This window comes from Platichthys flesus, chromosome 21 (assembly GCF_949316205.1).
Source record: "Platichthys flesus chromosome 21, fPlaFle2.1, whole genome shotgun sequence".
Taxonomy (NCBI): Eukaryota; Metazoa; Chordata; class Actinopteri; order Pleuronectiformes; family Pleuronectidae; genus Platichthys; species Platichthys flesus.
The window spans coordinates 11871426-11886142 of NC_084965.1; the positions used below are offsets into that span (position 1 = coordinate 11871426).

Here is a 14717-nt window from a genome sequence, read left to right on the forward strand (position 1 = left end):
GTCCCTCTCGGTGAGGTCAATCAGTTTCATTGGACAAACTCACACAAGAGTGTACCCTGAAGCCGTATAAGTCGTCCCTTCATTTGTGTAGACATGAGTGGACGGGGCCAAAGTCAACCCTCACATATCAGGATTCAGTTGTAGCCCTGCCATGTTTTCTCTCCCCCCCCCCCCCCCCCCCCCAGCCTTTTGATGAAAACATCTAATCGATATCAGACAGGAGGAAGAGGTCCGGTCCTTCTCAGACGACACGTGGACAATGGTGCTGTTTGGACAGGAGGCAAACATGCGTCGACACAAAAAGAGAACACAAGTCAAAATAGAAAATTTTATTACAAATACAAAACACAGCAAGAAAAATGCAGTTTGCTGCATAAATAGCTTGTTGTCGACGATGATTTAAATACAGTCAGTGCGGAAAATGGTAATTTCCTGTTTTTTGTAATGCATTCGAGCAAGTTTCCTTTAAATCAACATCTTTGTGTCTTCTTGAACATGTTCTCATCACACTGCAGGCGTGTGCTTAAATCCCACTCAGATTACTGAGAAACGGTCCTGATTTGAAAAGTAATTCTGAAAAGTAATTATTTTTCTGATTCGGAGAGTTGGGAATGGTCCATGAAAACCACCTGTGGATATTACGCTAGTGCTTCGTTCATATATATCTACCGCAGCTCATTCACACCATTATAATAGTTGAATGAACTGTATTCAGTAAATTGTATACATATATGTACAACAATACATTACACAAAAATACATTCCCATATAAAAATGAATAACTTATAGAGTACTTGAAGTTTAAGGAGGTGTATTGATTATCAACATGTACACAACAAACGATCATTTCCCAGTACTTTGGAAATCTGCAAACAATTAAGGTGCACTTGAGTGCCTAACTACAAAAATAGCCATCGCTACAACATCAGTGAAAAGATCATTACAACATACAAACACTGCATTTGTCCACTATAAGACATTCATGTATATATACAGTTTACCAATATAGTCTGTAACAAATACGATCATAGACAAGATATGTGGGTCCGATTTATTGTATGTGCTCTCTGTCGTGTATTATTTGAAATATATGTGTGAAAAAGGATTAAATGTGATGAAACTCAACTGAATCAGTGCAGATTAAAGCTGCAAATCACTGTCAAGATTGAAAAACTAAATATTTCTAAATGCGGTGACGTGTATTCCTTTTTTCCGTTTAGGTTACAGTGTAAGTGCACTTCTGTCAATGAAAGAACTTTCGCCGATTGGTTCCCCATCTCGTGAAAATGGAGACTGCGCTGAACTCGAGAATGAAGTTCGCAACCTACTGCAGGGTCGACGGCAGCGACCGAGCCGACGCCACCAGAGTCGGTCTTTCCCTCTGAGGTCAGAGGCTTTGATGTGTGTGTGTGTCACAGCATTCCTGTGAAGGCAGAGCACACAGCGGGAAGGTGTGATGCCCGTAGCACCAGAGTGAGCAGGTTTGAGCAGCTATGATGGTGTCATGTCCTCAATTACCACATTGTCAAACAACAAAAGTGTGTACTGTGAACATATAAATTATATTTCATCAAATCGCAACAAATTAATTTACACCTTATTTACAAGTCACCAACGCTTAATTTTCTGCTGCCTTCAAAAGAAATGCCCATATATACAAGATAGTGTGGTCCACGACTGTTGTGCAAATCCTTACGGGATTGAAAACAATGTCTTTGTGGTACTGTGGGTTGTCAGCTCGTTTTCCAAAAGGAGACCTGTGCTTATTTGAACCAGTGCAGGTAGTTTGTCTTGAGGGCAGGGAAGCACATGTTGTTGCTGCAGGAGCCCCCGTAGCTGGGGGGGCAGGCGGAGCAGGGCACGCCCACTTTGTAGGGGGCCTCTCCGATCCAGTTCCCCCTGAAAGACAGAGAGTCACCATGTCAGTGAACCTGTCAGTGACCACAGACTTGGTTTTTAAAGTGGAACCTGAACTTGAATCGGTGTCGGAGCAAAAATCCCCCATTACGACTGATGGTAAAATATTGGGAGAGGCTTAATGATCGGTACATGGAAAGAACAAAATTATTTTCAAGGAAAAATATTGAATTTTAAACTTCATTCTTCCTCTTGCTTGGGATCAGGAGTTGACGTATCAGTTTCATCTCAGAGTCCATTTAGTAGCTGTTCTGGGGCTTTCAGTCATATTACATGATCATCAGCATAGAGAGTTTGTCATGTTTGCCAAAGTGTCCTGAAATTGCTCAGAGAATATTTAAACGCACAATATGAAACTTTGACAACTACGATCAAAACAATAACAAAAGACTTCGTTGGATGAGGTCGTGAAGCAGCGTTGCATCATGGGTGTTGTTGTTTTCACTACCATTGATGATAATGATAACCAATTGTTCTATATTATATCTTTACATTTGAACTACACACATTGTTTGACGACTTAACTACAGATAAATAAGTATAAAGTTATACAATTATATATCATTGCCTTCTGACAACAGTGATCAGAAAGCAGAACTTTGTCCGAACCAACAACTTTGGGTCTCTTAAGAATCGGGGGCTCATTTACGCTTTGCTAAAATAGGTCCTCGGTGTCCTGAGCCTGTGACTCTCACACACATCTCGAACTGGCGGGATTAGAGAACCTAGGTCACAAGTCGGTCACATGTCCGAACGGCCTTTGATTCTTGGAATTTGTTCTTCTGCTACGTGGGTCTGCGGAGCTGTGGCAATGCGGTACCGGATCACAGGCTTGTATCTGAACCTCAGAGCAGCCTGGGTGGCATTTCACAACTCAGCCCAGAACAGAGCGAACTGTGTTGGGATTAAACCCGTCGTCATCAGGTTAACAGGTTCAGCAGCATTGACACGCCCTCACCACACAACACTACATCTGATCGATGGAAGTAGACTGTACTTACTTGGGTGAATAGTTGCAGACTAAATACGTTGCCCGCTTCCACACTGAGCCCCAAACATTCATATTGTGGCACGTGTGGACAGCACAGCCAACTTTATTGGAGGTTGCCCACACCATCTGCAAAACAGAAACACCAGCGGTTAATATCCCTGTTGCACAAATTCAACAGTATTAACAGCATTGAATACTGACTGTTGTCTGCGTACCTGTGTGTAATGGGTACACATGGGTCCATAGCATCTGAGAGGGCAGCGGGGGTTGCAGTCACGGGGATACGGAAATGAGTAATCTTTCACCTCATCGTACCACGGCTTCACCAGCTGGAGAATGGATCGATAGCTGGGAACAAAAGACGTGTTAAGTCAGAAACAGTGTAAATGTATCACAGCTAATAGTGAGCAACGTCTTATTACCTCTGTATTTGTTTGGCTATTAAAACAGATTACCAGGAAATTTGGTGGAAGGCTGTGGTATTGCGAGAAAGGGTGATTTTAAAGTTTTCATTGATTTTACAGAGAATAATTCATTGATCTTGATGAAATTAAATCTGTCACGTTGTAATTGGGCTTATATTCATGAGTGTGGGCAATTTGATGGAGATCAATATAGAAATCCAGATCTTGCGATTTTGAAATTGGGCTCATTAGGGAACTGTGTGCTCTGTGAGTGCCGTTCCAGTTTAAATTGTTGCTAATGCGCATTGATTTGTGTGTCTTTGCTGCATTGCAGAAAAGATCTGCTGAAACACGTGCCACAAATGTGTGCACATGTTTTCTATGGTGAGTTTTTGCTCTTAACACCAGCAAATTAAACCTCTTGTTAAACTAGATAAACATTGTCGTAGTTCAATAAGTCTGGTTTTGCAGTGTTTGTTTTTTAGGGAAATAACTTCTGTGTAGAAATCTCCCAGCAGGTCGCAAGGAACCGTCAAAACAAGGGCTGCTCATGTGGTTCCTCAATCTTCTGCAGGAAGACGCCGAGGTGATGTGTTTCCAAATGGAAAGTCAAGACCCACAAAAGGGATGCGCCTTTGTCCTCATGGGTCATGGCTGAAAACACAGCGTTTGTTTATTTGAGGTGTCACAGGGGCATTCCTCAAGCAGTCACCAGGTCACAGTGCAACAACTTTTAGGAGATAGAAGAAGGGGGCTGCAAGGCAACGACCATGACTGCTGAGAGAGAGAGTCGTCCCTGAGAGGAGCAGCAGATGTCAGGGCGGCGGAGGGGAGTCAAAGGTCACTCACCGTCCTGTCCTGACGGAGAGGTTTTGACCCAGGAACCTGAGGAGGTGAGGCGGCCCGTGCTCCCACAGGCAGGCGTGGGCCCAGTCCTCTGACGTCTTGGCCAGAGTCTCGTCCCACACCTACAACACAGACACAGGGAGACGGTGGGAACATGGACGTCCATTACACAACTGCTGGAAAATATCAACACTAGATCGTATTCAGCAGCGAGGTGTGACATAAGAGGCGGCACTTTGTGAGTTCATGGCCCTGTTACAGGTGTTGCCATGGCAGGACGCACAAACCATCCATCACAGTCAGTTGATCAGTCAGTTCACGTAAGAAGAGAAAGTTCGATTCCCAGTGTTGATGATCTCCACAACACTTTGGTGTAGACGATGAAAAGCATCTAAACATGTCAACAGTCGTATCCATGATTCCCCAATTTTCGGAAATTCTAAGTTTATAAATTAGCGTTATGCTTCTGCATATATAAAATAACAAAACACAAATATGTTATAGTTTTTATAAACTTAAAATCTGGTTTAAAAGCTTTGATATTTGCAAAAATGTAAAAGCTCTCCATCACGTCTACAACTCAATGCTGCCGTTGTCTCCATCCCACACTGCCAGCATCAGGCTACTGATCCCATACATGACCCCTGTCCCTGTGGAAGTGACGACTCTGGTGGTCTCCTGCAGCGCAATGTGCTGAACAGCTGAGGCTGCCAAGTGCAACGCATAGACAATCACTTTGCTTTAGTTGTCTCTATTCATTCTTGCACAAAAACACAATTAAATCTACTAGATTCCTTCAGATTGGTCATTTCTGATCATGCAAACCTTCAAAACGTGAAACCATAACCATGCATCGATTGCAAATACATGCATTGATCAGAATGAATGGACACTTACCATGTATTCCATGTTGGACGCAGGGGGAAACACCTTCCCTCTCACTTTGTTGTGGTAATCAAGAATGGCGAGCATGTCATTCTGACTGATATAACGCTTCCTCCTGCTCTTAGAAAGAGTCGTGGCGTCTGTTCCACGGTCTGCGCCAAAACGGGTAAAATTGGCGTCTGGAGAGAACGTGGACACACCAGGAAACGTCGTTGCCAATGCACTTGCTCCGCATGATATGCAAAGAAATAATAGATCTACGGCAAATAACTGAGGCTTCATTTTTTCACTGCAGACGGAAGATCCCGCGTCCTGGATTGCGCTCTGGAAAAAAAGAGAAGAGGACGGACTTGTTTGGATTTGTAGTGGTGCGTAAAACTAAGTTCTCAGATATGGTCAAACCAAAGTTTAAAGGATCCAGTGCATCACAGATTAAAACAGAAATATCAGAGACGTAGCTCCACGCGCTCTGCTCTTACCTTTCCGTGCGTAACGGTGCCTTTTCTTTGTGCCACAGGCTGTTATCACCTCCAGAGGCTCCGGTAGTGGTCCGCAGAGAGGGAGGGCTGCCTGGCTGCACAGTGAGGCGTTTTTAAGCTTTGCAAACTTTGTGAGTGCTTCAGGAGAAGTCCGTGTTTGCGGGTTTATATAGCGCAGAGGACGATGCAGGAAGTGCGCCTTGCTGCCGAGGTAGACGCACGGCCCCTCCTCGTCACCTGAAACACACACACATACACACACACGTACGCACACTCACTAGCAGCATCATTTTGGAGAGGCGGTGTTTGGTTTCGGCTAAACCTAATCCCCCTGTGGATCTTACCTAATTTCACCAGGACATCTGCTTTGGGTTTGTGCAGCTGTAAAGTACAACCACAGAGGATGGAACATATTAAATGTCTATTAATGCCCCTTTTTTCCCCTGGGATCCTAATATGAAACAATTATAATACAAATCTTGTTTATTCATATTGTTGGGGTGATGCTGAATCTTACATGGATGCATTTTATGATTTGATCTACATCCTAATCCTAATATAAATATCCTAAACTGCCTTGATTGATCTATCACATCGGCGCCATACAGGTGATAAAACTTTACACTTCCCACATGCACCACATGGTCCCTGGACGCATCCAACATCCAAGCCCCACAGCCTGTTTCGAGTCAAATCAGTATATGAGGTCCGGGTCCATGTGTCCTATCTGTCTTCTTTGTCGTATTCATTATACTGTAAATATTACACTTGTTCAGTGTGTGGCTCCAGCTGTGTGGTTCGCCTGGGCAGATGTTGAGCCAAAGAGGAGAGAGAGAGAGCAGAGAGAAAAGGAAAAACCTTCTGCAGGTCATAATTTTCATTGGCAGCTGGTGAACAAATTAAAGCAACGTGACGCAGGAAAGATTTTCCTCCCTATTCCCCCCCTTTTTTTCTCTCTCTCTCTCTCTCCCTCTCTCTCTCTCTCTCTCTCTCTCTCGTCCTCCTCTCTCCATTGCAGACAACTGGTGCTTTCCCAAAAGTCTTCTTTAGAATTGATGGACTTTTCAGGTGCTGGAGCCGGTGGAGGGGATAGAACACTCAGGCGTGGTGCATGCACAGCAACGGTTTGCCTCCTCTGCCTCACAACATCCATACATTTCAGGCCCCTAACTCTCTCCTGCTGACCGTCCGTATTGTCGAGTGAATGTCGACAGAATTAGCGGTTAAATCAGGGCAGAGTAGATGAATATATTTAGACTTCCGAGATCTGACCCAATACTTTACGAATGGCAGGACACCAAGCAGAAATGTATTTTTCCTATTAGAGGGGAAGCTGGAGATATTTTGGCTTAACAGTGTTTACGTCTGCAGAAATAACATATTGGGAAAAAATATGAGCTCAAGTAGATCTTTAGGTGAGCTCTAAAAACCTGGTCAGAGATAAAAGTCTGACACATTTTTTCTCCAAAAAAACGTATCTTTATACAAATATTTTAAAGCCATTTCCTCACATTTAACGTCTTTAGATCTACGGTGTGATTTTGTTTCCTCTTTATCCCTATTATGACTGTGCACCATTACATCTGCTCAGTATTTTGACTCGTCCTCTCATCTGGTATCAATAGCCCGGGCCACTCTCCGGCCAGCTCGATCCGCCGTGCAGCCAAAGGCTCTGATTGACACGGTGCTGAGATCCTATCCCCGGGTTTATACCCATATTATAAATCCATATCATCGCATTAGTTTAGCATACACCTATTTCACAGCATTTCACACTATCTCTGTGTTTATTTGGCCGCGAGCTCGATCCAAGACTAATCAAACCAGTGAAATGTTTAGTTTCACTGTGGAAAAGCTGGAACTGGGATTGAATAGAATACTGTACTTCTACAGTATCTCTCTCTCTCTATCTCTATCTCTCTCTTTCTCTCCCACTCCCACACACTCACACACACACACACACACACATAGTTTCTTCACATGCAGTCTCCTCAAGGCCTCCGATATTCCCTCAGTCTCAGAGAGCTGGGCCTTGTGTGCACAGTGAACCCGGTGACTTCTGAAGAGGTTGATGCATTATTATCATATTATCCGATGGGTAATTTAGGGCATTATTTGGGGCACATGCTGCTCCACGGGGCCTAGGGTCTGTTTTGGAAAGTCATTCTTTTTCAGGCAGAGCATTTATTTACCTACAATATATTGTTCCAATTTTCTCCGCCTCCCACCCGTGCGTCCCCCCTCTCCCGAGGCCTCTCAGAGCCCAGTGTCGGTGCCAGTATGTGGATGACGTTCAGCAGGGAGTTAAAGGGAAAGTAAGAAAGAAGAATAGGCTCTTCTCAATGAGTGTTGCATTGATTATTGGTCAAATCACTCAATGCAGATAGATTTTGAGTAAGTAGAATGTTCATGGTTTCCTCAGCGATAAGCACAGAACGTCTAAAGCAACCAGCAAATAAGTGAAAGGACAGTTTTTGACCAAGGTCTGGACCACAAAGTTCCGGTCTGGACAATTCAGTAAGAAACAAAAGCTCCTCACGATGACTCCGATCTCTCTGTGTCCCAGCGATCAAAGCACACGCTGTCGACTCCGACTCACCTGTGCACTCCACCCAAGGCTATTGTTGCTGCGCTGACAGACTCCGCCATGCATGGGAAAATCACTAAGACATTGGCAGCAGGCGATGTGATTGGACAGACAAAGAAGACGTCTAATATGACTTGAAAAACCCAAACGTTTAGGAGTCTTTTGAAAGATGAGATGGTAAGCTGTGGATCATGTTGCTTAAAGGAACAACTTGAGATATTTTCTCTTGTTAGCTTATCTTAATTCAGCTTACCTTAGCATACTGGTAATGTTGGAAAATACTAGCCCATGGTGCTGGACCATAGACTGATGAACATGACTGCTCCTCAAAAGTGAAGCCAAAGAGTCTTGATGGCCCCCTGGTGGCTGGCTTTAATATAGATCATAAACCTTGCCTCTGTTAAAGTACAATTTTTTTATGTTGTTTGTTGATTAGCTGTTTTTCTATAAAAAAGAGGGTGAAATATCATGATTGACAACCAAAATACTGTCTCCTGATTGGTCAATTAGGTATATCGATGGGACCTCCCTCTAGCAGCTCCATCTCCTGATTGCTATCATGCTAACACTAGCTCCAAGGTGGCGCTAGATGACAGCAGAAAAATCCAGGATATTTTTGGATAGAGAGAGGAAGTGGAGACCTGTCTTCCACCTTTACATACAGACAAACAGAATAAACAAATGATAGCTAACATGTTAATTGGTGAGATATCAAATATATTTTCTTACTTGAGACAGCAGCTGTTTCCGCATTTCCAACCTTCCCGCTAAGCTAAAGTAACTAACTGCTAGCAGCGTCATCATATTTAACGTAAAGCAGCATTAAAGTTCTCAATCTTGGCAAGAAAGTCTGTCTAATTTCACAAACTGTCGAAAACTATTCTTTAAGCTGCGATGATAAATACAAATAACGTAAGAACACAAAGTTTTAAGAATGAGAGTGCTTAATAAAGATATTTCTCCTACTATATTATTTTTGTGAAAGTCGGTTTTATTGTGCTTCGTGACTGGAACCGCGTGATGTCATGAGTCGGTTTACTTTGGCCGAGGGACAAAAGAAATAGTGACATTTCATAAGTGGTTTAAGTTGGTCGGTAGCCCAGTCTCCAGCTTCAAGCTGTCCAGGCTTCGTTTAATCCACAGAGCAGCAGCAAGCGTTGTATCAGAGGAATATATGGTTACATAGCAAACAGTGCACCTTTCACACTGTCTGCTAACCGACAATAGGGTGAAGACGCGCTGACAGTGAAAAGAGCTACGGGTGAGAACGCTTCAACCCTGTGTCCTCATCAGAAGTTCAGGGCTGGATTATAACTCCTCCCTGCGTCGAAGAGTAACAAGCACCGTAATTAAGTCAACAAATATCCGAGTCTTCTGATCAAAGAGGGCCCTCGCTGAGCCCCCATTTCATTCAAAATTAAATTCCTGATGTGTTTAGACTGTATATATACCAAGGTGCTAATATAACATCACTGATAAAATAATGTCTGATTCCAAAGGATTTTGATGCCGGCTACAATGCCAGCTGGTACTGTAACTACAGTGAACCATCACCTAATATAACCCAAAGCCACAGAGCCGAAGTATTGACTGAATAGCTCAGACCTCTCCAAACATGACTGGAGAGAGTCTGATCGGACTGGATTTTTCCCCTTGTTGTTGTCTGGATACGAGTCTCGCTGTTGTTCGGAGGAATCTGAGGTGACTGTCCTCAACCTCGGTTACAGAAAGGACAAAGACTGCAAAGACCATTGAGGCAATATAAAGGGTAAACAGTAAATGACAGTGGTTCGGATTTCAGCAGAAAGAAGTGCAATTATCTTGCGGATCCAGTTGCTAACTCCTACAGTAGATGACAGAAGGTTGGAGATATGGACTTGAGAAGAACTAGCTGGTTGCTGCACCATCAGCTTTCTGCGGGGGCCTGTAAAGTGCTTCAAACAATCTTAACAAACATTAGGTCGGTAGAACATACACAATTAAACCCCCCCCCTTTTCCCGTAACACTGTTTAGAGTGTGGGAAAAACCTGAGGGATTACTAGGAGTGAGGGGGGGGGGGGGGATTTTTTTGCAGGAATAAGTCGCTCAGCTTGTGCATCTATTTTTGACATGTTACATTCCTTTGCGCCCAGATATTCTCACCCATCTATAAGACATTTACAACCATCTTTGATGCTCGGGCCTTGTAAGACTGGACAGAGACGGGCTGTGGTCACACACAGACATTTCTCAAGAGGTTCAGATGTCAGCTGAGAGAGACAGGCAAACATGAAAAACCCAGCAGGACCTAAAGTTAGAGCCGAGACGTTTTATGATGTATCTTCATGACAGCAGGTAACAAAAACTATCACCTTGGACTCAGGAGCGAGCTGCCAAAACCAAAACAACCTATAAAGAGTTTTCTCATACGATTTTTGTTTCCAGGACAAACGGCCCAATTTTGACCCTCGAGAAAAAAAACTCTAGGCCAGACCCGACATGCAATCGATATTGTGTTTACAGAATAGAGCAGCAGATTTACAGTGTGGACAAATAGGGATGACAACATTCTAGATTGTAAATATCAATGATTATGATCTGGGAGGACACAAAGCAAATTATATTTACTGCCAACAGATTGGATTTGACTGAAACAACCTCCTGTCCTAGTTTTTTCACAATATGTTTTACAGTTTGACGTTGTGTGTGAAGGTCTTCCGGGAAATATGCTAATTTGCCTTCTCGTGGAGAGTTAGGGTCTGTTTATGGTCTCTTAAGATGTGCTGTCCGACCGCATTGCAAATCAAATGTGTTTATAGTTGTTCTGAAATGCCACGGGGTGAAAAACAGGCCATAATAGAGATGGGGGAGAACAACATTATCTGCGAATTTGGACAAAGGTGAATATTTTGTCTGCCAGAAATAATGCATAGTGTTATTGTCCAAGACCTCGAACAAAACAAATGTTCTACCATCAATATATAGTGGTAGTTTGACTGGTGCTAGGTTGTTCTCTGAACTCTTTTTGACTTTAAGGTGGCGTCCATGTCAACCACCCTCAGTGAACACAAGAGCAGCTCATTAACGTGTCTTTTGCCCTTTCTGTTTCCTTCATGTTCCATCACAGCATCTCTAATGCACATGAACAACTTAAACCGCTGTGTTACTGGTCCTTATCATCACGTTTGTCGGTGTAACAGCCTAGAGGACGATGTGAGTTTCTCTTGTAAACTGGATCTGCAGTTGATGTGTTACTAAACTTTGAGCTGTGAACCATAATGTTGTTGGTCAAAACCATTGACTGTACATAAAGATGATCACCATGACTGCTCCCCAAAAGTTACGTATCCTTCGCCACCTGGTTGCTGGCTGGTCTAAATTCTTGCCTCCTCCATGTTAGTGGATAGGACATGGACCAACTAAAAAAGTAAAAGTAGCCTAAACGTCAAATACACTTTTCTCAAAGTTAGTTTCTATTGTCTTAGATAGTTTTTATCACACAGATATTTCTTCAAGTGTTCATGTTTCAGGTAATTTTTGTATTAAGTGGTCATTTGATGTTATGAAAATGGGGTGAAATGTCACAAGCACAAGTTTAACATAAATGAAAACTACTACAAATCTGTTTCCTGGATGTAGATTGGATGTAGACTCCTTTGACAGAGGCAGTTTTGTTGTGACGTGTCTTGGCCAGTTTGGAGCAAATCTTGAATGTCCGTCCGGCTGGCGGGTTCAGGCTGTGGCTGCATAGGTCTGGAAACAGTCTAGACAGAAGATGAAAAATGAGTTCGGCTCTGGCACACAGGGCCTGTGGCAGGGCAGAGCCTCTGGGACTCCTGTCCATGACAGAAATAATACCTGCACTGGATTATACAGGGGTCAGGAGAACTTAGCCTCTGTGATTAAAATGCATGCTTCTAACTGATGTACTGATTAGAGATCATAAACTTAACCTATGCATGAAGTCCACTTTTATAACTTTTATACCTTAAGATCAGTGTTGGGAGAAACGGCGTGTAAGTATAACTGCTTTACTAACAGAGTTCTTTTTCAGTAATGGAGTAATCTAATTAATTACTTTTGTCATCGTTACAACGCCGTTATCGTTATTGATAATGTAAAGTGGCGCGTTACTACAATTTGGTTGAATGAAGCGTGCGGTTGTAACAAATCACCCTGTTCAAACCCCAGGGGAAATGCTCTACGCTTTTAATTTTAAGGACACGGGCGGACTCGACCCGCTGTGTACCTTGCGCGCTGCCCGACCAAGTTATTATAAACAAAAGATTCCTGGTTGGACCGATGACCTTGTTATCGGTCTAACCCCTAATTAAATAAATATAAATATAAACGAATTCGACACAAAAAGGTTGCGTATTATAAGTGTATTTAAACAAAACCCACATCAATCCCACATATCCCCGTGCTCGAGCCCGCAAACCATGGCGGCCCCGTAAACATAGACACGCTATTTACACACATTCAACACATCACTATTTATTTTTATATGTTTTAATTCTATGCATCATATGGCAGGCTGCAATCTATTGAGTTCAAATAAATACCAAATGTTCTAAAATACTGTATATAGTGTTTTTATTCTTCAATCAGTTAATATAAACATCTTTGACGTTATAGATGTTACAGAACGTAACAGCGTTATAAAACATGAAAAATAACGCCACAGTTACTTTGCTGAGTAACTAATTACTCTAACAATGTGGTAACTGAGTTACTAACTCAATTACTTTTTGGGAGAAGTAATTTGTAACTGTAACTAATTACTTTTTAGAAGTAACTTGACCAACACTGCTTAAGATTCTTTTCCTAAAATAATCGATTAAGGATTTTCCTACAATTTTTTTACCACTACCCCTGAAGAAGTTTTCATTATCACAAAGTGGAGAAAAATAGCCTGAGCCCTTACCCCTACATGGGTGGCTTAAGGCTTGATCCTTGCTTAATTTGCACCTAGTGAGAGCCTTTGTGTGTCTGGGAATCATAGTCAAGTGTTGCAGCTTGTAGAATGTGTCCAGAGTGCAGCGGTGACATCTGGTGAACTGTACCATTCATCGTTAAAGAATATGCAAATTGTTATGTCGGATTATTTTTTTTCAGTCAGCTTTTCTTCATTCATCCTATTTGGGGCCTGATCAAGCTACAGTAGCAGGGAGCCGTGCAACAGAGCACAACAACACAAGTAATGCCATTGTTACGCTGTCGTTTGTCCCATTCATGATCTAAGTAGAAGCTCTTGTTGGAGAAACCATCTCACGGTAGTTAGATCTGAAGGTAGATTGCTGAATTATGGACTTGGCATAACATTTTCAACTAGATGTTTCTATAGCTTAAGTTTTATTTTGTTAAGCGTGTTGTTTGTTAATTGGTCATGCAAACCCGAGCCGGGACTTGTTCCAGCTTCTTCATGTTTCAAAATATTATGATGTGACGATGACAGAAACCTGGAAATAAAGCTGCAAAGTCTAGGATATCAGAAGGTTGTGGACTAAAAGAGCCGTAACGCTGGAATTTAGCAAGTCTCTCAGCCTCTCACATTTGATTTGTGAGTAATATAATATCGTAAAAAGAAGGTTAAAGTCAAACTGGCCTGCGTCTTTATCTCATTTCAAACTGGGTCAATGACGTTGAATGAATAATCATCAACCATTAGCGTGCTCTCTCCTGGGACCATGTTTGTGATGACATCAGTGTTAGTGTTGGACTCGGCTTATCAGGAGAGCCTGAGCTTTCATGTGATCCGTGCTACATGTAAGTGATGGATTTTTGGTAAAAGATGAAGCAGAGTCTCTGGGGGTTGCTGGGAGTCCCCTGATTTGGTCTCTCGTCTGCGTCATCATCGCTGTGCCAAGTTCTCCCAAGAGCAGCGGACGGGCCTGGTCCAAGTGTCTCATGCTTTATTTCCCAAACGTAGGACCAGAAAGGTCTTCTAGTTTGGGGTCAAAGCTGGAGTGTTCCTGACATTATTTTTGGTGTGTTTATTTGATATGTCAAAGTGATTGGAAATAAAGCTTGAGGGGTTAAGCGGTGACTTTAAACTGGAAGCTCTCACTTGTTGTTCCTCTCACTCGACCTGTTTTGGTCCAAACTAGGTGACCTCACATGTTTTGCACTGCGCTCCCTCTTTGTGGGGCTTGAACCCGCTGCGGCAGGTGGCATCCATCTCGAGAATTTACAGCCTGGTTCTTCTGGTTCAGTGCAAACAAACCCAGGTTTTATGGAGCAAATACTGAAGAGTCGTGGTCCCCCATAGTTTGACTGTAACACACAAAATTGCTTCATTTTATCCTACAAAACCTGCTAGAAGTATACAGAAATTCAAACTACAATTTCCCCTGTATTTTAGACCTATAACGTCAATAATAGTAATAATCCTTCTTTTCCAGTGGCGGATCAAATTCGGGGGCCATAAGGGGGACACAATTTACACAGTGGGGTCAGTTATACGTCTAACATCCATTCACAACAACTGATTCAGTGCATGTTTAAATCCTTCCTTGTTTACTGTTAGCTCTATAGCTTTGATTCAAGGCCACATAAATTAATAAATTATTGCTTGTGTGTGCCAGTGCCCCCATAGCCCCACCCCTAGATCCACCCGTGGACTTTT

The 14717-nt window shown here is 42.7% G+C and overlaps 1 protein-coding gene across 1 annotated transcript; it reads right to left on the minus strand.

Moving 5' to 3' along the window:
* Positions 1-373: 373 nt before the first annotated feature.
* pi15a (peptidase inhibitor 15a) lies at positions 374-5834 on the minus strand. The gene is made up of 6 exons (XM_062379645.1): positions 5523-5834; positions 5056-5367; positions 4162-4280; positions 3124-3256; positions 2919-3034; positions 374-1899 (listed from the first exon to the last, which is right to left on the minus strand). The coding sequence occupies exons 2-6, from the start codon at positions 5323-5325 to the stop codon at positions 1764-1766; spliced, it is 774 nt and encodes a 257-aa protein (XP_062235629.1). The 5' UTR covers positions 5326-5367; positions 5523-5834; the 3' UTR covers positions 374-1763.
* Positions 5835-14717: the final 8883 nt, after the last annotated feature.

Bases quoted from the DNA above. Each gene is read 5' to 3' on its own strand.
- pi15a (XM_062379645.1), bottom strand. From the start codon at position 5,325: ATGAAGCCTCAGTTATTTGCCGTAGATCTATTATTTCTTTGCATATCA. The intron at 3,257-4,161 runs GTGAGTGACCTT...TTTTGTTCCCAG, and splicing joins CTCTCCGTCAGGACAGGACG to CTATCGATCCATTCTCCAGC. The intron at 3,035-3,123 runs GTACGCAGACAA...TCTGTTTTGCAG, and splicing joins TGTGTACCCATTACACACAG to ATGGTGTGGGCAACCTCCAA.